Source organism: Salvelinus sp. IW2-2015, linkage group LG27 (genome assembly GCF_002910315.2).
Source record: "Salvelinus sp. IW2-2015 linkage group LG27, ASM291031v2, whole genome shotgun sequence".
Taxonomy (NCBI): Eukaryota; Metazoa; Chordata; class Actinopteri; order Salmoniformes; family Salmonidae; genus Salvelinus; species Salvelinus sp. IW2-2015.
This window is the reverse complement of record NC_036867.1, coordinates 8,237,624-8,262,480: the sequence shown is the minus strand read 5'-3', so window position 1 is coordinate 8,262,480 and position 24,857 is coordinate 8,237,624. Positions and strand designations below refer to the sequence as shown.

At 41.2% G+C, this 24,857-nt stretch overlaps 1 protein-coding gene across 3 annotated transcripts; it reads right to left on the bottom strand.

Annotated features, from left to right (window-relative positions):
• Positions 1-2,345: 2,345 nt before the first annotated feature.
• On the bottom strand, positions 2,346-24,621 carry LOC111953950 (myosin-7-like). 3 transcript variants are annotated; one of them, XM_023973436.1, is made up of 40 exons: positions 24,593-24,621; positions 24,420-24,465; positions 22,806-23,014; positions 22,340-22,483; positions 22,088-22,244; positions 21,978-22,005; positions 21,780-21,885; positions 21,185-21,277; positions 20,701-20,764; positions 20,512-20,610; positions 19,153-19,256; positions 18,928-19,066; positions 18,695-18,813; positions 18,363-18,512; positions 18,090-18,260; positions 17,608-17,914; positions 17,424-17,497; positions 17,043-17,248; positions 16,821-16,944; positions 15,958-16,094; positions 15,613-15,868; positions 15,112-15,354; positions 14,849-15,025; positions 14,595-14,740; positions 14,427-14,517; positions 13,957-14,346; positions 13,723-13,849; positions 13,506-13,624; positions 13,221-13,417; positions 12,864-13,047; positions 8,565-8,730; positions 8,327-8,451; positions 7,931-8,239; positions 7,619-7,822; positions 6,981-7,277; positions 6,732-6,836; positions 6,521-6,616; positions 6,293-6,427; positions 2,653-2,701; positions 2,346-2,463 (listed from the first exon to the last, which is right to left on the bottom strand). In XM_023973436.1, the coding sequence occupies exons 3-39, from the start codon at positions 23,004-23,006 to the stop codon at positions 2,681-2,683; spliced, it is 5,811 nt and encodes a 1,936-aa protein (XP_023829204.1). In that variant the 5' UTR covers positions 23,007-23,014; positions 24,420-24,465; positions 24,593-24,621; the 3' UTR covers positions 2,346-2,463; positions 2,653-2,680. The 3 variants fall into 3 exon arrangements, with proteins under 3 accessions (XP_023829204.1, XP_070291787.1, XP_070291788.1); XM_070435686.1 differs by lacking the exons at positions 2,346-2,463; positions 2,653-2,701 and adding an exon at positions 4,702-4,971; XM_070435687.1 differs by lacking the exons at positions 2,346-2,463; positions 2,653-2,701; positions 20,512-20,610; ... (7 more) ...; positions 24,420-24,465; positions 24,593-24,621 and adding exons at positions 4,712-4,971; positions 19,942-20,262.
• Positions 24,622-24,857: the final 236 nt, after the last annotated feature.

The following is a 24,857-nucleotide window of genomic DNA, read 5'->3' as shown; positions in this document are numbered from 1 at the left end:
AAGGAGGCCTACAAACCTGACTCAAGCATTTCGCTACACTCGCATTAACATCTGCTAACCATGTGTATGTGACAAATCAAATTTGATTTGATTTGAGGAATGGGCCAAAATTCACCCAACTTATTGTGGGAAACTTGTGGAAGGCTACCCGAAACACGTTTGACCCAAATTAAACAATTTAAATGCTACCAAATACTAACTGGGTGTATGTAAACTAATGACCCACTGGGAATGTGTTGAAAGAAATTAAATCTGAAATTAATCATTCTCTCTACTATTATTCTGACATTTCACATTCTTAAAATCAAGTGGTGATCCCAACTGACCTAAAACAGGGAATTGTTACTAGGATTAAATGTCAGGAATTGTGAAAACTGAGTTTAAATGTATTTGGCAAAGGTGTATGTAAACTTCCGACTTCAACTGTATATATTATTATTTTAATTGTTTCATTCACTTCTCTTTTTTTGACCTGCGCTGTTGGAGCTCGGAGCTTAAGAATTACACTGCACCCTGAAATTACATTTGTGACTCTGTGCATATGACTAAGAAACTAATCTAAACTATAGAAGTACCTCCCTTACATCAAATACTTGGATGACGCTTTTTTTCTTGACACATCCAATTCTGGAAAGTTTGACCTCTGGTGTAAGAAGAACATCCATGAACATCCAAAGACCTCATCATCAACTTTAGGAAGGTACAATCAGCTCCAGAGACTAGAGCATAGAACAGGTGGAGGAATACAAACAGTACCTCGGCACAATAAAAAACGATGGCGAGTGTTGTAAAAAATGTCAATCCATACTGTATTTGCAAAAGCTAAGAAGGTTGAATGTGAATCAATATGTTTGCAGTCCTTTTTATAGGTTTTTTTTTTTTTTTTTTTAGCACTTTTTCTCCCCAATTGGTTGTTACAGTCTTGTCCCGTTGCTGCAACTCCCGGATTGACTCGGGAGAGGCGAAGGTCGAGAGCCGTGCGTCCTCCGAAACACAACCCAGCCAAGCCGCACTGCTTCTTGACACAATGCCCACTTAACCCAGAAGCTAGCCGCACCAATGTGTCGGCGAAACACCGTAGACCTGGCGACTGTGTCAGCGTGAAACGCGCCCGGCTCACCACAGGAGTCGCTTGTGCGCGATGGGACAAGAACATCCCTGCTGGCCAAACCCTCCCCTAACATGGATGACGCCGGGCCAATTGTGTGCCGCCCCATGGGTCTCCCGGTCGCGGCCGGCTGTGACAGAGCCTGGACTCAAACCAAGATCTCAATGCCTTAGACCACTGCGCCACTCGGGAGGCCCCTTTTTATAGATGTTTTATTGAGCTTGTCATCACATTTAGTATAGTTGTCTGGTTTGGCTCGCTCACATGGGCAAGTCAGAATAACCTTGAGAGAGTTGTGCTGGTCAGTGAAAAGATTGAAGGGCGTAAAGCTCTCGCAAGAGGGGGAAAGAAATTGCTTTGGATCAAGTACACATCTACTGAATAATCAATATGTAATAGTACTTCCTTAAGGGTGCAGTTTTCAGGTCTTTACCTCTTAAAACCAAGAGAGCCACTAACAGTTTTTTACCGGCATCAGTATGGCTGTTACTGTACATCTGCTATATGTTTACAATAGTTTTGCAGCAACTGAAGTTCCTTCTGCGAAACATAAAGTGATTCTATTTTATCTGTCTCTTGATTCCTTGTAGGCCTACGTTTTTCCTCAATTTGATGTTACATTTTACTTATCATCTCTTGCTTATTCCTTTTGCTTTCTTCCCTCTTGCACAGCAGCTCATTTCAAAGTATCTTATCTGATAGTTGTCTCCATGTCTCCTTAACTTTGGATTGAACCTGTATAAGTATTATTTTAGTAACTGCATACAGTTCTGGTACTCACTTTTATTGTTGTCTGTGTTGTTTTGTCCACTGCTCAGAATCACATAAAACTGTCATTAAAAATGTAATATTTCTAGTAATGTAAAAATACTATTTATTTTGTATATATCCTGACCATGATGACATTAACTGCCAATTATGCCCTTAGGCCTAGGGCAAGCTAATACTCACAGCACTGAAATTATGAAAGATCCCTTTCAGTATATATGACAACAGATTAACAATTTGATATGATGTGTGTACTAGTGGACAAGTCAATTTCTGTCCAGCATATCACTGGGCCAGGTGATTATTAGTCAATTTGAGATAAATAACCAATTTAGATTATGGAACATTAAATGTCCTTTTCGTTATGGAATTCCTGTTTGTATTGGAATCAACAACAACCCTGATGTCTATACCAGACATGGAAAACCTTTGGCATACAGGTAACATGTTACAAGCAATACACAAAGTGGCAATTTAAATTGACTTTATTCTTATGTTGCATGGAGAATAAAGAAAGACTAAAGCACTACAATCAATAGATTTTCAGAAAGGTCCATCCGAGAGCTTCACTCTTCATCATGTCCTTTCTGTGACAAAGAAGATAAATAAAGGTTGAGAAAATGTGCTTCTGTATTTTCTGAAAAAAGTTGTAATGAATAATAGTATGGCTGTTGGATATCAAATACTTACAGAGCTATTAAGGTAGAGGCTGTTGTAATACATGTGGGAATTTACAAATTATAACCAACATAATTATTTTCATTAAAAGAACTGACCTGGGAGCCAGCATCACAACTCTTGGCCTCACTCCTCATCCTTTCCTTTCTGTGACAGAGAAGATGGATGGATTATGAGGACATTTTAATACTACTGTGTAAAGGAAAACATTTTATACTGCCATTTACTGTGTCCTTAAAATATATGATTGGAAACTTAAACAGTATGTGTATGTCACGGGGGACTAGGTGGGTGAAAGAATCAGATGCAGAGAGAGAGCCGCTTGGGAAAAAATATTCCTTTTACTATTACACAAAAATGATAAGCCCGAACATACAGGGCGCAGAGAAGAGAACTGTTGCAAAAACCGCAAAACACACGCACGTAACCAAAAGACATGCCTGCACCCAATTTCGTGTGGAGAACACTGGTGTGATGGAGGACCCCGTTTCTCCATCGATGCGGAGAGGAGACGCGGCTGTTGCTGATTCCATGTTTTGGTGCGGGATTCTGTCTGGCGGAAGGGCTCTGGCTGATCCTGCTCGGCGGAAGGCTCTGGCTGATCCGGTCTGGCGGAAGGCTCTGCTGATCCTGTCTGGCGGAGAGGCTCTGGCTGATCCTGTCTGGGGAAGGCTCTAGCGGCTCCTGTTTGGCGGACGGCTCTAGCGGCTCCTGTCTGGCGGAGGGCTCTAGCGGTCTGGTATGGCGGAAGGCTAGCGCTCCTGCTGGGGACGGCTCTAGCGGCTCCTGTCTGCGACGGCTTGAAGCTCAGGACAGACGGGCGGCTTTGAAGACTCAGTACAGACGGGCGGCTTTGAAGGCTCGGACAGACAGAAGCGCTGGGCAGGCAGGCAGCTCACAGCGCTGGCAGGCAAGACAGTTCAGAACAGCGCTGGGCAGGCAGACAGCTCAGACAGCGCTGGGCAGGCAGGCAGTTCAGAACGCGCTGGGCAGGCAGGCAGTTCAGACAGCGCTGGGCAGGCAGGCGGCTCAGACATCTGGCTGCGCTGGAGAGGAGGAAGGCTCTGACAGCGCTGGACAGGTGGGAGCGAGCGGAGAGAGAACCCGGACGAGACAGAGCCCTGTGCAGGGGGGCTGCCCATGGCTGGCTTTGACGGCTGGCTGCTCATGCTGGCTGACGCTGGTGGATCTCTGGCTGGACGGCTGCTGCGCGGATCCTGTGCTGGCGCCGCGAGCGCTTTCAAGCCGCCCCGTCTGTACTGAGAGTCTTTCAAAGCCGCTCCGTCTGTCCTGAGCCTTGCAGAGCCGTGCTCCGCCGCAGGGAGCCGGCTTAGAGCCTTCCGCCAGGAGCCAGGGCCGCTAGAGACCTCCGCCAGACAGGAGCCGCTAGAGTTCCTTCGCCAGAAGGATAAGCCAGAGCCTTACGCGCAGACAGGATCAGCCCAGAGTCCGGCGCAGCAGTTGCAGCAGCGTTCCGAGAGCCTTTCCGCCAGACAGGATCAGCAGAAGCCTTCCGCCAGACAGGATAGCCAGAGCTCCGCGCAGGATCAGCAGAGCCTTCCGCCAGAAGACCCGCACCAAACATGATCAGCAGGAGCAGCCGGTCTCCTCTCCCATCGATGGAGGAAAGGGTCCTCCATCACACAGTGTTCTCCACAGAATTGGGTCAGGGATGTCTTTTGGTTACGTGCGTGTGTTTTGGGGTTTTTGCAAGTGTTTCTCTGCGCCCGGTATGTTTCGGGGCTTATCATATTCTTGTGTAATAGTAAAAGGAATATTTTTTCCCAAGCGGCTCTCTCTCTGCGTCTGATTCTTTCACCCACCTAGTCCCCCGTGACAGAATCCCGCACACGTGAACCCCGGCTGCCTAAGTATGATTCTCAATCACGGACAACGATTTACAGCTGCCTCTGATTGAGAATCATACCCGGCCGAACACAAACAACCCGACATAGAAAAATAACACATAGACAACCCACCCCAACTCACGCCCTGACCGACTAAATACATACAAGAAAAAGGAAAAACAGGTCAGGAACGTGACAGTGTATGAACATCATGCTGCCCCATACAGATAGTAAACACGTATCTGATTCTCTTTACTGTGTAATAGCCAACACTAAGCTTTTACAAAATGTTTATTGGAGCAATAATGTCCAATTAAAGAATTCAATAAACACTCATATATTTTTCTCTTCAACTACAGTATTACAGAAATGAGTTACAACTGTTAAAGCTGTTTGCCGCACAGATTCAAGGAGTAATCTAAAATAATTCTAGATTTAGCCAAAATTAAAAGGGAACTCCTCTCAAAAATCATTATCAGCTATGTTGGTCCTAGCCTGAGGTATTGAAAAATAAATCCATGACGTCATTCTGACTATTGGCATTCAATCAAAATGTCCCTTGATCTTGTCCTGTATAGTTTTAGAACACAATAGATGGCAGCAAATGAATAAACATACATTGTTATCAATTATGAATAACAATATATATATAATGATATTATGAATAGCACATTTAATGAATATGCCTTAAAGCTTTTCAAATTGGAGGCTTTTTTCATCTACAGTGCCTTGCGAAAGTATTCATACCCCTTGGATTTCTTCATGTTTTATTGTGTTACAAAGTGGGATTCAATTGGATTTAATTGTTTTTAAATTGTCAACAATCTACTCAAAACACTCAGTGATGTCAGTGGAAGATAAAAAAAAAAAATAATAATAATTGTTAATACAAATTGGATAACTAAAATATAGTCGTTGCATAAATATCCCGCCCCTTTGTTTAGGCTAGCCTAAATAAATTCAGGAGTAAAATTTGTCTTAACAAATCCCATGGACTCACTTTGTGTGAAAAAGGATTGAAATTATGTTATTTATGACTAACCCTTCCTCTATCCCCCATACATACCTCTGTAAGGTCCCTCAGTCAAGTATTACATTTCAAGCACAGATTTAACTACAAAGACCAGGGAGCTTTTAGAAAGCCTCATAAAGAAGGGCAGTGATTGGTAAATGGGTAACAATAACAAATCAGACATTGAATATCTCTTTAACCTTAAGCATGGTCAAGTTAATCCATCTAGACACATCAAAGATGCAGTCGTCCTTCTGAACTGAGCTGCAGGACAGGAATGAAACAGCTCAGTGGTGTCACCATTTGGCCATTGGTGTTTTTTTTAAAGTTAGTGTTCAATGGCTGTGATGGGAAAAAACTGACGATGGATCAACAACATTGTAGTGACTCCACAATAATGACTTAAAAGAATATACAGAATATAATTAACACTACAAAACAAAACACAGCAAATGAATATACTTTCTGGCTTAACTTGGCCTAAAATTGCTGCCTAACCATGATCCCCAACATCTTGACAGAACTTGAATAATAAGGAACAGAATAATGGGCTAATATGACACAATCCGGGTGTGTAAAGCTCTTAAAGACTTACCCAAGAAGACTGACAGCTGTAATCGCTGCCAAAGATTTATTGACTTTGGGAGATGAACTCTTCAATTTCTATTAATCTTTGACATTACAGAGTATGTGTAGATTGTATGTGTATTTTGTGCAGATTGTTGACAAAAAATGCAGTTAAATCTATTTTAAATGCACTTGGTAATACAACAAAATGTGAAGAAATCCAAGGGGTATGGCACTGTACATTTGGACACTGCAATATAAGGAAAGTCTGCAAATTATCCTTTAGGATTCTTAAAAAGTAACTTTACTGACCTTGGAGCCGGCATCACGACTCTTGGCTCTCATCTTGTTGACCTGAGACTCAGCAATATCAGCCCTCTCTTCTGCCTCATCCAGTTCATGCTGAATCTTACGGAACTTGCCCAAATTGGAATTGGTTTGTTCCTCCTGTGAACATTTTTAAATATGATTTAAGTTTATAGCAAACAAAACAATTAGAAAATTACAGATATATCAGTTGGATGATAGAAGGTTACTTACAGCCTCCTCTGAAGTTCTCTTGTAGGATTTGACCTTCAGCTGCAGTTTGTCCACCAGGTCCTGCAGGCGGCTCAAATTCTTACGGTCTTCCTCAGTCTGCACACAAAAAGAAGGGAAGAAATAGAGTCATATACTGTATGTATCTTACATTTGATTCTGAGCATGTTAATGTGAATTGTTAACTCTGCACTGTCAAATTAAAACAATGTACCTGGTATGTGAGCTCCTTGATGCGTCTCTCATATTTACGGACTCCTTTCACAGAATCACTGCTCCTCCTTTGCTCCAGTTCCACTTCAGTCTCTAGCTCTCTCACCTAGAAAGATATGATCATTGTTAACACACCATTAACAATTAGTTTGTTAATTACCACTACTTTCAATATTGAAGCTAGAAATATGACTAGAAATATGACATGTGACATTGAATTAATAGACGAGAATGTAGCTTAGACACTTACTCTGGCCTCCAGCTTCTGGATCTGCTTCTTGCCACCCTTCATGGCGATTTGTTCAGCTTCATCCAGGCGGTGCTGCAGGTCCTTGATGGTCTGCTCCATGTTCTTTTTCATGCGCTCCAGGTGAGCACTGGTGTCCTGCTCCTTCTTCAGCTCCTCTGCCATCATGGCAGCATCAGTAATGGCCTTCTTGGCCTTTTCCTCAGCATTTCTACACTCCTGCACAGCCTCCTCCACTTCATTCTGAAGCTGGGATGTGTCGCCCTCTAGCTTCTTCTTCTGGCTCAGTAGGCTGGTGTTCTACACATATATAAGACAAATTACTTTATATTACCTCTGCGTACCTCAAGTAGCAGACATTTAAGATGGAATCCATAGTAGGGAATCGGCAGCACTGTCTGTCAACGCCATTCTTATTGTTTTTATTTTGTTGACAAAGCAGAGGTGAGGAGTGTCACACAACATGGTACAGTACATTTTCTGCTGTTTTATCGTGCTTGCAATGATTCCAAAGGAAAAAAATGTGTTTTTCATTTGCAGTAACTTCTTTGTTGTGTAATATCGCAAACAGACGTGTCAGTTTCACCATTAATTATTTCAGCTGTAGGAGAACACAAATTGTTATGTATTACCGACTTTACCTGTGAGTGCAGCAGCTGAACTCTCTCACTAACATCCAGCAGTTCCTGCTCAGCCAGTTTGCGGCCTCTCTCAGTCTGCTCCACCAGGGCTCTCAGCTCATCCAGTTCAGCCTGCATCAGGTTGTTGCGTCTCTCCACAATAGCAATGTTCTCCTTCAGGTCGTCATTGCTACGAAGAGCATCATCCAGCTGCAGTTGAGAATCCTGTAGAGAGAATTACTGATTTTACTATATCGTATTGTTTCACAGTGTGGTTTGGCTTTATCTGAAGGCACAAGCTATGTTTTTAATTCAATGGTGTGGAAATAATACCTTCAGATGGGAATGGAGACCTTTAAGTTGCTTCTGGGCCTCGGATGCCTGCCTGTTGGCCTGGCTGAGCTGGATCTCCATCTCATTGAGATCTCCCTCCATCTTCTTCTTCAGCCTGAGAGCTTCATTCCTGCTGCGAGTCTCTGACTCCAGGGAGCTTTGCAGGGTATCCACAACTCTCTGCTGGTTCCTCTTATTCATCTCCATTTCCTCATCTTTCTCTACCAGCTTCCGTTCAATGTCAGCTTTCACCTGATTGAACTCCAGCTGAGCTCTCAGGATCTTGCCCTCCTCATGCTCTAGGGAGGCCTATGAGAACACAGCCACCAATAGTTTGTAAAATCGTAAAATTAAATGGTGGTACTTTCACTATCTGTAAATGTTTTCTGTTCTCACCTCAGCTTCCTCTAGAGCAGACTGTATCTCAGCCTTCTCCTGCTCCAGCTGTTTACGGATCTTTTCCAGCTCATGGATGCTCTTTCCTCCCTCACCAAGCTGCTCAGTAAGGTCAGAAATTTCCTCTGTGGAAAAATGTAGTTGTACATCAGAATATTTTTGGGATAACTGATCTCTATAACATATGAATATTTTATTTACTAAGTTTTATATAGGCCGTTAGTTATTATGCTCTGACCTTGGAGGTTCTTGTTCTCCCTCTTCATGGTCTCCAGATGATCCAGAGACTCCTCATAAGAATTCTTGAGTTTGAAGAGCTCAGTGCTGAGAGATCTGGCCTCTTTCTGGGAGCTCTCCAGCTCACTCTGAGACTCCTCAAACTTCTGCTTCCAGTCAGCCAGGACCTGAAAATCATACAGGTATTTTAGGTATTTTGAATGCAGTGTATGATTAAGATGAGATGTACTTTATTGTCCAATAACTTACAGAGAACGAAAATGTGTCTTCATGCTAACAAGCCAACTCCTTGAGACACACAGTGTCTGGAAGCAATGGGTCAGGGGGTTAAGTGCCTTGCTCAAGGCCACGACGGCAGGTGATGGTAGGATGTAGGATGATGCCAGGAATTCTATGGTTTCCAGCTCACTCCGCACCAGGTTTTCTGGTCTGAGGTTGCTAGCTAGATTTTATAACCACTAGACCAGTGGTTCCCAACCTTTTTTGAACCATGTCACACTTTGATGGGATAAAAAATTCTGCAGCCTCCCAAGTGGCGCAGCGGTCTAAGGCACTACATCGCAGTGTTATACGGCATCACTACAGCCTGGGGTTCGATCCCAAGGCTGTAGTGACTGGGAGTCCCATAAGGCGGCACATAATTGGCCCAGCGTCAGGGGAGGGTTTGACCGGGGGGGCTTTACTGGGCTCATCCCTATCTAGCGACTCCTTGTGGCGGGCTGAGCGCCTGCAGGCTGACTTCAGTCGTCAGTTGAACGGTGTTTCCTCCGACACATTGCTGCTGCAGGCTTCCGGGTTAAGCGAGCTGGTGTTAAGGAGCGTTGTTTGCGGATCATGTTTCGGAGGACGCATAACTCAACCACCGTCTCTCCCGAGCCCGTTGGGGAGTTGCAGCGATGAGACAAGATCGCAATTGGATATCACGAAATTGGGGAGAAAAAGGGAGTAAAAATATATGTATACTGTATATAAAATCTGCAGCACAACAAAAATTGTCCAATTCATTTATTTAGTGGTAATGACCTCCATCTCATCTGATCCATATTGCTAATCATCTATTTTCAATGACAATGTTTTTATTTAAAATTTGTTTGTTTTTTCTTACCCCCTTTTCTCCCCAATTTTCGTGGTATCCAATCTTTAGTAATTACTATCTTGTCTCATCGCTACAACTCCCGTACGGGCTCGGGAGAGACGAAGGTCAAAAGCCATGCGTCCTCCAAAGCACAACCCAACCAAGCCGCACTGCTTCTTAACACAGCGCGCCTCCAACCCGGAAGCCAGCCGCACCAATGTGTCGGAGGAAACACCGTGCACCTGGCCCCCTTGGTTAGCGTGCACTGCGCCCGGCCCGCCACAGGAGTCGCTGGAGCTCGATGAGACAAGGATATCCCTACCGGCCAAACCCTCCCTAACCCAGACGACGCTAGGCCAATTGTGCGTCGCCCCACGGACCTACCGGTCGCGGCCGGCTGCGACAGACCCTGGGCGCGAACCCAGAGACTCTGGTGGCACAGCTAGCGCTGCGATGCAGTGCTCTAGACCACTGCGCCACCCGGGAGGCCTGACAATGGTTTTTATAGATGAAATTGTGTTTATTTTATCTATTTTCATAGTCCCTTACTCATTATGATTAATTTGCAAGTACCCCTTTAAGAGCTTCCCGCGAATCCATGGTATACATTAATTTTATTTTTTTCCTCTGTACATTAGGTCTTTAGATTAAAATAGGTTTGGGTGAGAGAAGACCGGTTTTTCTGCATTGTAAAGGTGCAACCACGGACACAAAACTATGCTCTGCCTGTTTCTATGGCAGAGGCTATGATACAGAGCTAAGCATAATCAGACTTGCCTTTGCTAATGGTTTCTCACAAGGCGAAGTAAAATGATACAAATGACTTTGTAAATGGATTCAATTGAGATTATTTTTGTAATTGGCCTAAACACAATACCCCGTACTGTCAAAGTGTTATTAGGTTCGTCAAAATCTTTACAATACAAATTCATTAAAAATGAAAAGTTGAAATGTCTTGGGTCAATAAGTATTCAACATGTTGTTATGGCAAGCCAAATAAGTTCAGGAGTAAAAATGTGTATAACAAGTCACATAATAAGTTGCATGGAATCACTCTGTGTGCAATAATAGTGTTTAACAGGATTTTGTTATGACTACCTCATCTCTGTACCCCAAACATACAATTATCTGTAAGGTCTCTCAGTCAATTTCAAACATAGATTCAACCACAAAGACCAGGGAGGTTTTCCAATGCCTCGCAAAGAAGTGCACCTATTGGTAGATGGTTAAAAAAAAGTAGACAGAATATCTCTTTGAGCATGGTGAAGTTATTAATTACACTTTGGATTGTGTATCATACACCCAGTCACTACAAAGATACAGACATCCTTCCTTACTCAGTTGCCTGAGAGGAAGGAAACCACTAAGGGATTTCACCATGAGGCCAATGGTGACTTTAAAACAGTCATAGAGTTTAATGGCTGTAATAGGAGAAAACTGACAATGGATCAACAACATTTTAGTTACTCCACAATACTAACCTAATTGGCAGAGTGAAAAGAAGGACGCCTGTACAGAATAAAACACTCCAAAACATGCATGCTGTTTGAAACAAGGTACTAAAGTAATACTGCCAAAAATGTGGCAAAGTAATTACATTTTTGTCCTGAATACAAAGTGTTATGTTTGGGGCAAATCCAATAGAACACAGTACCACTCTCCATATTTCAAGCATAGTGGTGGCTGCATCATGTTATGGATATGCTTATAATCATGAAGGACTGGGGAGTTTTTGGTGGATAAAAATGAAACGGATTGGAACTAAGCACAGGCAAAATCCTAGAGGAAGATGAATTCACCTTTCAGCAGGAAAATAAAACACAAAGCCAAATCTACAAGACATTGAATGTTCCAGAGTGGCCAAGTTACAGTTTTGACTTAAATCTACTTGGAAAATCTATAGCAAGACCTGAAAATGGTTGTCTCACAATGTTCAACAACAAATTGACAGTGCTTGAAGAATTTTGAAAACAGTAATGGGAAAATGTTGCACATTCCAGGTGTGGAAAGCTCTTAGACTTACCCAGAAAGATTCACAGCTGTAATCCCTGCCAAAGGCGCTTCAACAAAGTATTGACTCAGAGGTCTGAATACTTATTTGAAGGAGATATTTCTGTATTTCATTTTCAATATATTTGCTAACATTTCTAAAATCAAGTTTTCACTTTGTTATTAGACAGTGTGTTGAAGAAGGCGCAACATCGCCTCTTCAACCATGAAATTTGGCTTGGCCTCTAAGACCCTCACAAACTTTTTTAGATGCACAATTGAGAGCATCCTGTCGGACTATATCACTGCCTGGTACGGCAACTACACCACCAACAACCGCAGAAGGTGGTGCGGTCTGCCCAACGCATCACCGGGGGCACACCATCTGCCCTCCAGGACACCTATAGCACCCGGTGTCACAGGAAGGCCAAAAAATGTAATCAAGGACGTCAACCACCCGAGCCACGGCCTGTTCCCCCTGCTATCATCCAGAAAGCAAGGTCAGTACAGGTGCATCAAAGCTGGGACCGAGAGACTGAAAAACAGCTTCTATCTCAAGGCCATCAGACTGTTAATTAGCCATCACTAGCCAGCTACCACCCGATTACTCAACCCTGCACCTTAGAGGCTACTGCCCTATATACATAGACATGGAATCACTGGTCACTTTAATAATGGAACACTAGTCACTTTAATAATGTTTACATACTGCTTTACTCATTTCATATGTATATACTGTATTCTATTCTACTGTATTTGTGTCAATGCCGACATTGTTCATCCTAATATTTATATATTTCTTAATTCCATTACTTTACTTTTAGATTTGTGTGTATTGTTGTGAATTGTCAGATATTACTGCACTGTTGGAGCTAGCAACATTAGCATTTCGCTACACCCGCAATAACATCTGCTAAATATGTGTATGTGACCAATGAAATTTGATTTAAAGTTTTCACTTTGTTATTATAGGGTATTGTGTGTTGATGGGTGAGAAAAAAAATCAAATTCATCCATTTTGAATTCATGCTGTAACACAACTAAATGTGGAATAAGTCAAGGGGTATGAATACTTTCTGGAAGCACTGTACTCCCAAGTTTTCCAAAGGACACGTTTATAAGTGAGTGTTCCAAAAACTTACCAGTCGAAAACCACTGCACTAGGCTACCTGCTGCCCCTAATGTACTATAATGACGGCTAATAGGACTTGTGTATTCCATATGTTTTTTTTTTACCTTGTCAAAGTTCCTTTGCTTCTTGTCCAGAGAGGCAGCAGCTGCATTGGATCTCTCCACATCCACCATGAGATCTTCAATCTCATTCTGGAGTCTGTGTTTAGTCTTCTCCAGGGATGAACATTTAGCATTTACAGCTTCCACAGCTTCCTCTGCATCCTGCAGACGCTGAGCCAGCTTCTTCCTAGATTGACATAGATGAGAAACACGTTTCCGAACAGCTGCCTTTTTTGTCTAATATATAACGGTTGTATAACAGGTAATCCATGTATTATTCATCATGTACATTTGTGTATCGCTCATTCAGCCAAGGTCCAATAGCCTGAAAAGTAAGAGGAAGTAATAAAACATCCTTACTTTGCGTCCTCAAGCTCCTCAGTCTTCTGGATGGCATCAGTTTCATACTTGGTTCTCCACTGAGCCACCTCAGCATTAGCCTTGGACATGCCACGCTGCAGCTCAGACTTGGCCTCCTGCTCCTCCTCATACTGCTCCCTCAACAGATCTGAGTCATGGCGAGCAGACTGCACTGCATGGGCAAGCGCGTTCTTTGCCTGGTAAGGACATTTTAAAAAGGATCTGTAATTATGCCTGATGATAAATGTTGTTGGATAAGGGACTCTGCATTCTTTGTCTAAATACCTTGACTTCCTCCTCCAATTGTCTCTTGAGGTCTTCAATCTGCTGAACGTTGGACTGCTTACCTCTRGTCAGTTGRGAGACCAGAGAGTCCTTCTCCTCCARCTGTCTGGCAAATTCACCTGTTTTCATGCAATTCAAATTATTTTAAATTATATTACTTGATCTGGTTATTTTTTGTGGGTGTTCATGTGGATGTCCAGGTTTTTTGTTAATATACCATTCTCAGTTTGAAGCTTTGCTTTCTGCATGGTGAAATCATTGATGGATCGCTGTCCTTCCTCAGCTTTCGTCCTGTATTCACTCATCTGGTCCTCTAGAGTGCGGCACATTTTCTCCAAGTTTGTCTTAAAACAGATTTTTTTAATGACAGAACAGCATCACTAGATTGATTCTTAAAAAGCATGTCAAGAAAAAGCATACATTTTATAGATTGCTCAATGATACCACATACTTTGGACTTGACAATCTGCTCCATGTTGGAGACCACATCGTCCAGCTCCAGTCTGAGCTCACTCTTCTCTTTCTCCAGCTTCTGCTTCACTCTCTGAAGGTTGTCAATCTGTTCTCCCAGGTTAGCTACACTGTCAGCATTTTTCTTCCTCAGAGTGGCAGCTGTAGCCTCATGCTGCAGGGTAGCCTCTTCAAGGTCTCTGCGCACCTTCTGGAACTCAGCCTCCCTCTTCTTGTTCATCTCAATCTGGGCAGCAGTGGCTCCACCAGCCTCCTCCAGCCTCTCACTGATCTCTTCTAGCTCTCTGGACAAGTCTGCCCTCTGTTTCTCCACCTTGGCACGGGCAGCTCTTTCAGCCTCCAGCTCTTCCTCTAATTCTTCAATGCGGGCCTGAAATGGTAGAAATTCAATTTATCTAGTAAAAATGTTACTTTAACAAGTAAAGCATTTCAACAATTTTCTCAAATTACCTGCAGCTCCTTCAGTTTCTTCTGGAGCTGGACACCCAAGGCTTGCTCATCCTCAATCTTGCTGTTCAGTTGGCTCATCTCAAAGTCCTTCCTGTTGAGAAGAATATGATTTTTTTGTGTTTGCTATTAAATAATACTTTGAAAGCACTTTTTGACCTGTGATCCTACTTCTTCATTCTCTCCTCCATCTGCTGCTTGTCATTCTCCAGGTCCATTAGGCTCTCCTGGGTCAACTTCAAGTCTCCCTCCAGCTTTCTCTTGGCTCTCTCAAGGTCCATTCTCACCTTCTTCTCTTGCTCCAGAGACCCTTCAAGCTGATAAAACATATTGAACAATAGTCAGAGTAACCATTTTACTGTAGCCAATTTGTTTGATATAACTTATTTTGCTGTCATTTTTATGAATTCCTATTTGATACTCACATCATCAACTTGCTGTTCCAGTTTGGCTTTGGCCTTGGTCAGCGTGTTGACCTTGTCCTCCTCACTCTGCAGATCATCCAACGTTTGCTGATGAGCCTCCTGCAGAGCCTTCTTCTCCTTGGTCAGCTTGGCAATAATTTCATCCAGAGCTGCCATCTCCTCAGTCAGGTTTTTAACCTAAGGAAACAGAACATTGTCATTACACTTCCTCCAAACGTATTAATTTGAGTTTTAACAACACAGAAATAAAGAAAAGTGTTGACCTTGTTCTCTGTGGCATGCTTTTCCTTTTCCACTTTAGCCAGAGTGAGCTCCAGATCATCAATGTCCTTCTTGAGTTCTGAGCACTCATCCTCCAGCTTCCTCTTCTTAGCAGTTAGCTCTGAATTCATCTCCTCCTCATCCTCCAGTCTTTCTGTCAGCTCTTTGGCTTTGGCCTCAAGCTGGATTTTGCTTTTGATCAGACCTTCACATCTCTCTTCAGCATCAACAATAGTGTCTTCTTGCTGTCAATGTGTCAATATATTGTAAGTATGTCATATTCTCCAATGCTCAGAAGTTTGTTTGGAGGCAAAATATTTGGACAGTACAAATGATTGACAAATGCTCCACTGATTGTACGTATGTATTTAGAGAATCGCGTCTCTTTTCTCTCTGTTTTTCYATTTCTCTYGWTAGCTYWTRGYTAAAAGCTAACTAGWAAGGCCATTTTGACCAAAGATGTGACTGCAGAAAGTAACTGTAGTGCAGTTAAWRTTACTCACAGTTTGGACAGCGAGCTGCAGGTCATTCTTCTCTTGGAGAAGGGAGACCATCTTCTCTTCCAGCTCCTTTCTACGGGCTTCAGATTTAGCATAAGCCTCTTTAAGCTTCAGGAATTCTTCCTTCATGTTGGCCATCTCCTTCTCAGTCTCTGCTGACTTCAGCAGAGGTTTGATCTTGAAGTACATCTTCATCCAGGGCCAATTCTTGACACCCATGAAGGCACGAATGTTCCATTGGATCACAAGCAAGGCATCCCTGCAACATTTTTATAAAATATGGTTAATACAATCGTTCCTCACCCCTAACATATCCTCTGCAAAATTTTAAGATAATCTAATTTATACCTGCGGTCAACCATTTTCTGGAACTCAATTCTAGCAAGTAGACCACGTGATCGGGCCTGGAAGCCAGTGATGATAAGAGCGAGACGATCGTCTCTCATCTCCTCAAGTAGACCCAGGAGACCAGCCTTGAAGAACACCTGAAGATACACAAAGGTCATAATGTGGTGCTTGGATCGTCTTGTATTTGGTGGGATTGTATTTTTCTGACAGTTGACTATAAATAATTTGATTGTGGTACCCCCCAGATTTACAGAACGTGGCAGTCATGTTTAGATTGCTGATTTCCTGCTTCTGTAATGAGCAATTGATTTTATAACTTCAGACCCAGCATGTTGACCAAGAGTTACTAAATTTGGCAAGGTCTTTAAAAATAGAAAGTCCATCTCTAACGGTTTGGCCATTATGCTTTTAATTGCTTACTGTAGATCTGGATCTACTACATTGTGGCGCTATACCAAGTATAAATGTGTATTTCTTGACTTGACCCATTTGCCCAAGAGACATGACATGAGATAAGCATTATCAGTTGTATATTAGCAGTTATTTCAAGAGTGGTTAATGGCCAACAAGCTGCATAATCCATAAACTAAAAGTAAAGCTATCATGCTTGTTAAAAAAATTATAGTTTTCAACAACCATATTAATAGATTTATTTTTATAAATAAAGTTTTGTCTGAAAATGCTGTTTGAGGTCCTTTCCTTAGTAGGTGACGGCAAGAGTTCAGCTTGTGAGAGAAGAGGGAGCTCAGGATAATTGACGATTTTCACACCAGAATTATCATTTGGATGGGCGTTCAAGTGGAGTCGAATGTGGTAAATTCCCACTTCCCACTTGATTACGAACGCACAATTAGAGAATTTACCTTAGTGTGTCCTAATCTGTACTGGGTGTGGTCAATATCCAAAGAGCCCAGCAGTTTTTCTGATGCCTTCATGTTGTCCATGAACTGACCCTCAGGGACAGCTTTTGGATTGAGGATGCGGTATCTGAATTTAAATTAGAAAACAATTATCTTCAAAAATGGAACACCAGAATAGGTAAACGGTTGAATTTATTTTGATAAGGAAATTAATCATTATTTTACCTTTGTTTGAAGTCAGCATACAGGATTCTGTTGGGGAAGCCCTTTCTGCAGATCCTAATGCCTTCTAGCACACCGTTACAGCGCAGCTGGTGCATGACCAGAGGATTCTCCATGGCCCCAGGAGTCTTGGTCTCGTTGGGGATGATGCAACGCACAAAATGGGGGTGAGTAGACCTCAAGTTGGTCATGAGTTTACCCAAGTTCTCCTGTGAGTATGACAAATGTAGAATTTTCCATCGGTGAATGAGTCTCCAAGTACCTCATGAGTCACCACAGCATTTAATGCTAACATGCCAATCCACAACATACTGGCATCTCAAATTTAGTGCAAATATAATACATTTGTTAATTATACATATGTTGATTTAAGCTCAGATTTACCCTGTGCAATGCAGACACAGTCTGGAAGGAAGAGCCTTTCTTCTTTTTTCCTCCAGCCGCTTTTTCTTCAGGTGCTGTATGATAATGAAATAACTATTCAAATATACTATTTTTGTGATATACTGTGGATTGTTATTTATTTGAATGTGTTGTAGTCTTTGCAGATATAAACACATAGTACCACCTTCTGCACCAGCATAGTTTGCAAACAGGTTTGCCAGGAACTTAAGACTTGACTTCTGGAACAGTCCGACCACAGTCTCATTCAGCGGGTCCTTGTTCTTCACCAGCCAGTTACCAATGTTGTAGTCAACAATGCCAGCATAGTGAACCATGGAGAAATGGGCCTCTGGTTTACCCTTAACAATCCTAGGCTTCTGGAAGCATGCATTTTTGCCAAGATGCGTATCATACAGCTTAGCTTTGAATGTATTATCACTGGCCTTAGGGAACATGCACTCCTCTTCAAGGATGGACATGATACCCATGGGCTAGTGGAAGGAATGAATGAAAAATAAATTAATGTTAAGGGAAAAGCATAGTGAATAAATATCAGAATAATTTGTCATGGAAGCACATTTATGAAGACTGTCCTTGTAATATTTGAAATCGCAAAGATTACTTAGGATACATCATATAAACTACTGCACAACTGAAGATACCAACCCTTTCAATGAGGTCAATGCAGGCAGCCAAGTCCATGCCAAAGTCAATGAACTCCCAGACGATGCCCTCTTTCTTATACTCTTCCTGCTCCAGCACAAACATGTGGTGGTTGAAGAACTGCTGCAGCTTCTCATTAGTGAAGTTGATGCACAGCTGCTCAAATGTGTTGAACTGAAATAGAAGTTCACAGTTACTTTATCTTGTCTGCTGTAATTTTCTAGATGAATCGTTTTATGATGTGTCCTTTTTATCAAATTTACATCAAACACTCACCTCAAAGATCTCAAAGCCAGCAATGTCTAGCACACCAATGTAGTGCTGGCGAGCATTCTTAGTGTCCAGAGTAAGGTTTATTCTTATCACCATCCAGAGGAACATATTCTCGTAAATTTTCTTTGCCAGTGCACCAACAGCGTAGTAGACCTACAAAATATTGAGAGAAGAAAATACCTCAACATAAATACAAAGGACAGTTTCCAAGACACCGATCGGCCTAGTCCTGGACCAAAAAAGCATGTTCAATCGGGAATTACAGGTATGAACATCTTAGCAACTTTATAGACAAGTTTCATGCTCAATATTATGCATTTTTTTGGGAGACTCACCTGGTTGACATTCTGACCTTTGGTGACCCACTCATTTCCAACCTTGACCCTTGGGTTACACAAGCCCTTGACTAGGTCAGCAGAGTTCAGGCACATCAGATATGCAGCTTTGTCAAGATCTAGAAAGGCAAAGTTTTATGATTGGAAGAGGCAATCTAACTGATTTTAGATGTTCAGATTTTTCAGATACTACTTCATAATGAAGTGAACGGTTTTAAATCCTCAGCACTCACCCTCAGTGCCATCTGCTTCTGCTTGCTCCTCCCGCTGCTTATTCTTGAACTTCATGTTCCCGTAGTGCATGATGGCACCAGTCAGCTTATAAATGCCATTCTTCTCCTCTTGGGAGAAGCCCAGCACATCAAAGGCATCCTAGTCCCAAATTAAAGGTAATTGTTTTGCACTGGAGAAGGGATGGGACTATTATATCATATACAGTATATAGATATATTACTCACATCAGTAGCCATTAGCTCATCTGAATCATTAATGGAAGTTACAGCAATCTCTCCTTGGGAGATGAAGGCATAGTCATAGGGATTGCTGGTGATGAGTAGCATCTCTGAAAAGAATTGAACAGCACAGTATAATTCCTGTTGATGCTGTGGTATAGGTCATAACATAATATAATCAGTATGTGGATTGGGGTCAATTAGAAAATTGGCATTGTTTTTAAAACAAGTCATTTTATAAATAGACAGGTCAACAAATTAGCCCTAATCAAGTTTCAAAAACTGCAGCTGGAGATTGTTTTGTGTGTATTGAGTATTAGTGTTGTGTGCTTAATTTTTTTAAATAATTGCACCTTTCTCGTGGACAAAGAAAATGTTAAAAATCACACTATATTGTTTTGTGAGGTTTACAGTGGGGGGATGGGGGTAACGTAAACTCGTACATCGCCTTGGTCCGTACAATTGCTCTTATTTTAGCGCCCCAAAAACGTAATACTTCCAGATCAACTGTAATGTCAATACCATTGTAAAACACAATTTCTCCCCTTTCCAACAGAATCAATTATATGACCTAAACGCTGCCCGTTTCTGCATAATTCAAGCAGGCAATGAGCCCCGTCGGGTCTTTTTTTTAATGGCGGGTGGGGAAGCGAAACTAATGCGTGATAGTGAGAAGGAGAGATGTTGTGTGGGAAAATTGCTTTTTTTCACTCGATCTGTCCAACTTATCACCTTATCGCCTCTAAAATGTAAATTAAACACTATAAAGAGTTTATATAATGTGTCATTACATACCTATTTGAAGGTTTGTGTCGAATTCGAATCGGGTTTTTAGGGTGGTGCTAAAGTGATCTTAGAAGTAAACAGCGGCTTTGAGAATGATGATCGCATGCAATGATGACGCAAAAAAATTACTAGGTATCCCCCCCTTACCCCTGTCACTGTCCATTTCTTGTTTTTAAACGATGAGAGAAGTGCTACACCTGGTGGAGAGAGATTGTAAGACAGAAATAGTTGCTTTATACGTGCTGTACGTTACGACATGACACGTCACAATGTAACGGAGGGTCCGTTTTTTCAACTTTCCTCCAATACTATAGAGCCATTACCATGTCGATCAACGCTTGAATAGAAACCTAGTTCACACCCCCAATTTTGAAGTCAACACAGTCGCTACAATCCCATTCGTTTTCTTTGTAGACTCGTTTGAATGTTGCGGTTGCGCACATTTGTACGGAATGGGGTGAGTTTACGTTAGCACACTGCCTGGGCTGGCTGTGCTGCACCATAAGAATTTAATTGGATTTCATCAGAAAGGTTCAGTTTAATCCAGAATCGACCTCAGTTTGATGACTTAATACTCACCCAGAAGTTCTGGTTTTTGTTGTGACAGGATCTGGTAGAAGATGTGATAGTCTCTCTCAGCCTTGAGCTGGAAAGTGACCCGTGACTTCTCCAGAAGATCTGATCAGTATGGAAAAGTGCTTTTGGTATTAATGTGTTTCCTGTCAAAGAGATCTGTTCAAGCCTGGGCAAATTTAGTATTGTACTCACAAGTCTCAATGTCAGCAGATGAAAGCTTCCCAGTGACTCCAAAATGAATTCGGATGAATTTACCCTGTAAGTTATTGTCAAAGCAGAAATTAATAAGCACATTACATCTGGGTTCAAGTAGTATTTGTTTTCTTTTTGAATAGCTTAGTAGGTGCGCATGATTGAGCTTGCATGGTGTAATGGAACTGATGGAATAGTCCTACAAGTTTAAATTCCACCTATCGGGTTCTCTAGGCAAGCTCAATCAAACACTCAATTAAACCCAGCTTTGTTGCACACATACATATTTGATATGATCTACAGTCCCAAAAGGGAAGATTAGCTGATGACCTGAGAAAGATTGGCTGACGTCATGACATCAACAAATTATATCCTGATAAAATCCAGATCCTACTAAAATTCAAACACAGAAGATAACAGAAAAGATTAACATGTATGATAAGATTTGAATGATATTTGACAAACAAACAAAGACCAAACTTACAAATCGGGAGGAGTTGTCATTCCTGATGGTCTTGGCATTACCAAAAGCCTCCAGGGCAGGATTGGCCTGGATGATTTGATCCTCCAGGGTCCCCTACAACCCAACAACCACACAGTGTTAAAATGATGCAATAAAGATCTGTATGAAATATTTTGTTAACACATTCAACCATGAAAAATGTTGGGGGAGTGGCAAATGGTGCGGTTTTAGAGTTTCAAAGCAAATATTCTGCAATTCTGTACATTTTGCCATGCGGCTGAGAATATTATTTTTCATTTTTAAAGTTAATTTCCTTCAATAATTCTACACATTATGACATGGCTTATACCTTGTTCTTATGCAATCTGAGTGACTCAAACATTATAACATTTTGGGAATTTTAAATTCTCCCTGACTATTTAAATTTTAATTGAGTGATTGTTAGTTCTCAAAGATGATCTTATTTAAAATATTTTGATCCATTATCTTTTCTATATACTTATCTGGTTTTAGTCATTTAAGTTTACACTGAAATCGTTTTTACCATCCCCACATTTTTTTCCAAAAAGTATTATTAATATTAAAAAGTATATAAATGTTTTGCATTCTATTTGACCTTTTTTTCATCAGATGCACTTTTCTTTCCGCTAACAGCAGCAATGCTGGCGAAATACTGGATGACTCTCTTGGTGTTCACAGTCTTTCCAGCACCGGATTCTCCACTGGGATTTAAAAATACAAATGTTGACCTATCAGAATTTCTCTTAATTTCAAATAGTCTCAAATGGATATAGCCTTTGGTTGATGTACTTACGTGATAAGGACAGACTGATTTTCCCTGTCTGTTGAAAGAAAACAGACAGTAAATTTGTCATTTTCCAAATGTAATTTTTCATGTCAATGTAAATGAAAGTTATATTTTACCTGACAACATGTACTGGTAAGCATTGTCAGAGATGGAGAAGATGTGAGGAGGAGCTTCTGTCCTCTTCTTGCCTCTGTATGCATTGACAACAGACTGATCGTACACTGGCAGCCACTTGTATGGGTTGACAGTGACACAGAACAGCCCTGAGTAGGTCTGTGGAAGACAAGGGGGATACCGCAGATTTAGTTTCATTCATTTGAATTAATACTTGATTTATTGGAGATATTAGCAGACATGTCATTACTTACATAGATCATCCAGGCTGCGTAACGCTCTTTGAGGTTAAACAGCACAGCGGGCTCGTGCAGGAAGGTGAACATCGCCATGTCCTCAATTTTATCAAACTTTGGCGGGTTCTGGGGGTGGACGTCGTCCTCCTTCACAGTAACAGTCTGAAAGAAGAGCATATTCAATTGTTTTGTTAAATTTTTAAGGTGTAGAGACAAATCCTAACTTGACATTGATTACACACAGTGTTGAATTTTCGCAAATTATACATTTACATGTAATGCCTGATTTACTTGAAAGTTATATGTCATGTTAGGATTCTGCTTTTTTTTATTTTCTCTTGTGAGAATAATTTTAATAGTAAACATTAAAAACACATAACTCAATTCAGTTTATAAATAATAGTTCATCAATCATAGAGTTACCGTAGTAGAAAAATGTATTATCTTATGATTTTCCAGAAATGTTTTCCACCAAACTATTTACCTTTCCAAACTCCGTATCAGCGGTGACTTTAGCCCCATCTCTGCTGGTGATTGTGGCCTTGACGTACTCAACCTCAGGGTCAGGCACATAGCACTCTCTCTTTATGTCAAAGGGTCTAGTCTGGCATTCCATACGCTCCTTGTCTGACTTACGCAGATAGGACGCTGCGGCGCCAAACTCTGCCATCAAACTGTCCCCCATTTTTAATTCTGTAAAGGCAGGAACAGAGCATTGAATGAGTATGTACATATTACGTACAGTACAAGGTGCAGACCCAAACACTGCCATCAATGCGGCCCCCATTCTTAAATCGATGCAGGTATTTGTGTATCTATTATTATTAGGTTCAATTATCAATTACATTTATTTCAATCAAATGTATTTTTAAAGCCCTTTTTACATGAGCCGATGTCACAAAGTGCTATACAGAAACCCAGCCGAAAACCCCAAACAGCAAGCAATGCATATGTAGAAGCAGATGTAACATAACTTCCCGATTTACATGTGGCTGTCCTCTCACTGTTGCAATGGTTTGTTGTATGCTAGGATTCTCATGACAAACATTTCTCAAACTTAAGAAAGAACAACCATTTCGATCTTCATACTTTACAGTATTTTTTACAATATGAACCACATTTTGATAGTTTTACATTTTATTCTGTTAATGACAAAGGGAACCGTGCATATTGTGGTAATAACCTAATATCAGTGTAAAGCACTAATATTAAATAATATTAAATACATCAACAACTTTAGGGCTCCAGGGCTGTACTTCACTTCTCTCTGGTACCATTTTTGGAATGCATAATGTAAATAAAACATTTGATCCCAAACATTTTCCACCAAAGACCTAAGTTAATTGGAAAATGGTATACTAGTATTACTACTGTATGTATACATGTGTATTGTATATGAGTAGTATATTGTTTCATAGCATAATGGTCATGGCGGAACAATAGAACTTTAAAATATAAGCCTAAAATAGACACAAGGGTCAAGGCAGAACAGCAGTAGGCTACCAGATTTAGAGTCATAGATTAATAAGAGTTTATCTGAACAATGTGAAGGTCAGCCAACCAATAGCACATTGTAAATAAACAAAATCATGTGACTTTCACAGCAGGCCAAAAGTAGCTACGTCCACTGTAGCTGATATTTACCGCTTGTGTTAGTGATGATACTGACTATTGTAATTAATTACTTTACAGGAGAGATATGTTATACAATATATACAGATGTAGCATCTTAATTTGACCTATATTGTCACAGCAAAATATTCCTGTAGCAACATGATTTTAATTATTAGCTGGCCAAAAGTAGGCTACATGAAAAGTTCAATACTGTTTATATAACCGTCTGTTAGTGTGGGTTTTCAGTGAAATTATGTAAATCACGAAGCTCATCTGCCTTTCGTGCGTTGCAGGAAAAGTCCTCAACAAAAGTCTGTACATCTGTGAAAGTTGACTAGATTGATGTGTACAAACACAGAAATGTTTGCATTACAAATTTGGCAAGCTGTTCTACTTTTCATGAAACACATTTGAAGACTTCACTCAAACCATTAGGAGGCATCTTGTAGAACCAATTTTTTTTTTTAAAGATTATGATTCTTACCAGTTGTTGATTACACCTTGGATACGTTTGGTGGAAATAATTTCTACTGAAAAGGAAATAGACATACAAGTACAAATATCAGTCAACTGACCAGCTATGTGTGGTTATGACCATTGTTAGGTCGTATAATGATTATCTTTGCCCTCCTCAGCAGACTGCCTCTATATGCCTACCTTCAGGATGTCCGATGTCTTGTGTCTCCCCCTGGTCTGTCTCCCCTGGTCTCCATCACTCTTTATAAAGAGTGTTACTCAGCCATATATGGAGATGGGCTATGTCATGACATAAATTAGACTGCTTATTTCAAAAGATCTGTATTTGGGGCTAGAGGTGTATACCTCTTTGACCTATCAGGCTCGTTGTAGGCTATTCCAGGGTGGACAGAGGATGCATTGAAAGCATTACCCATGTTGTTTTACGTCTGAATTTGTTATTGTG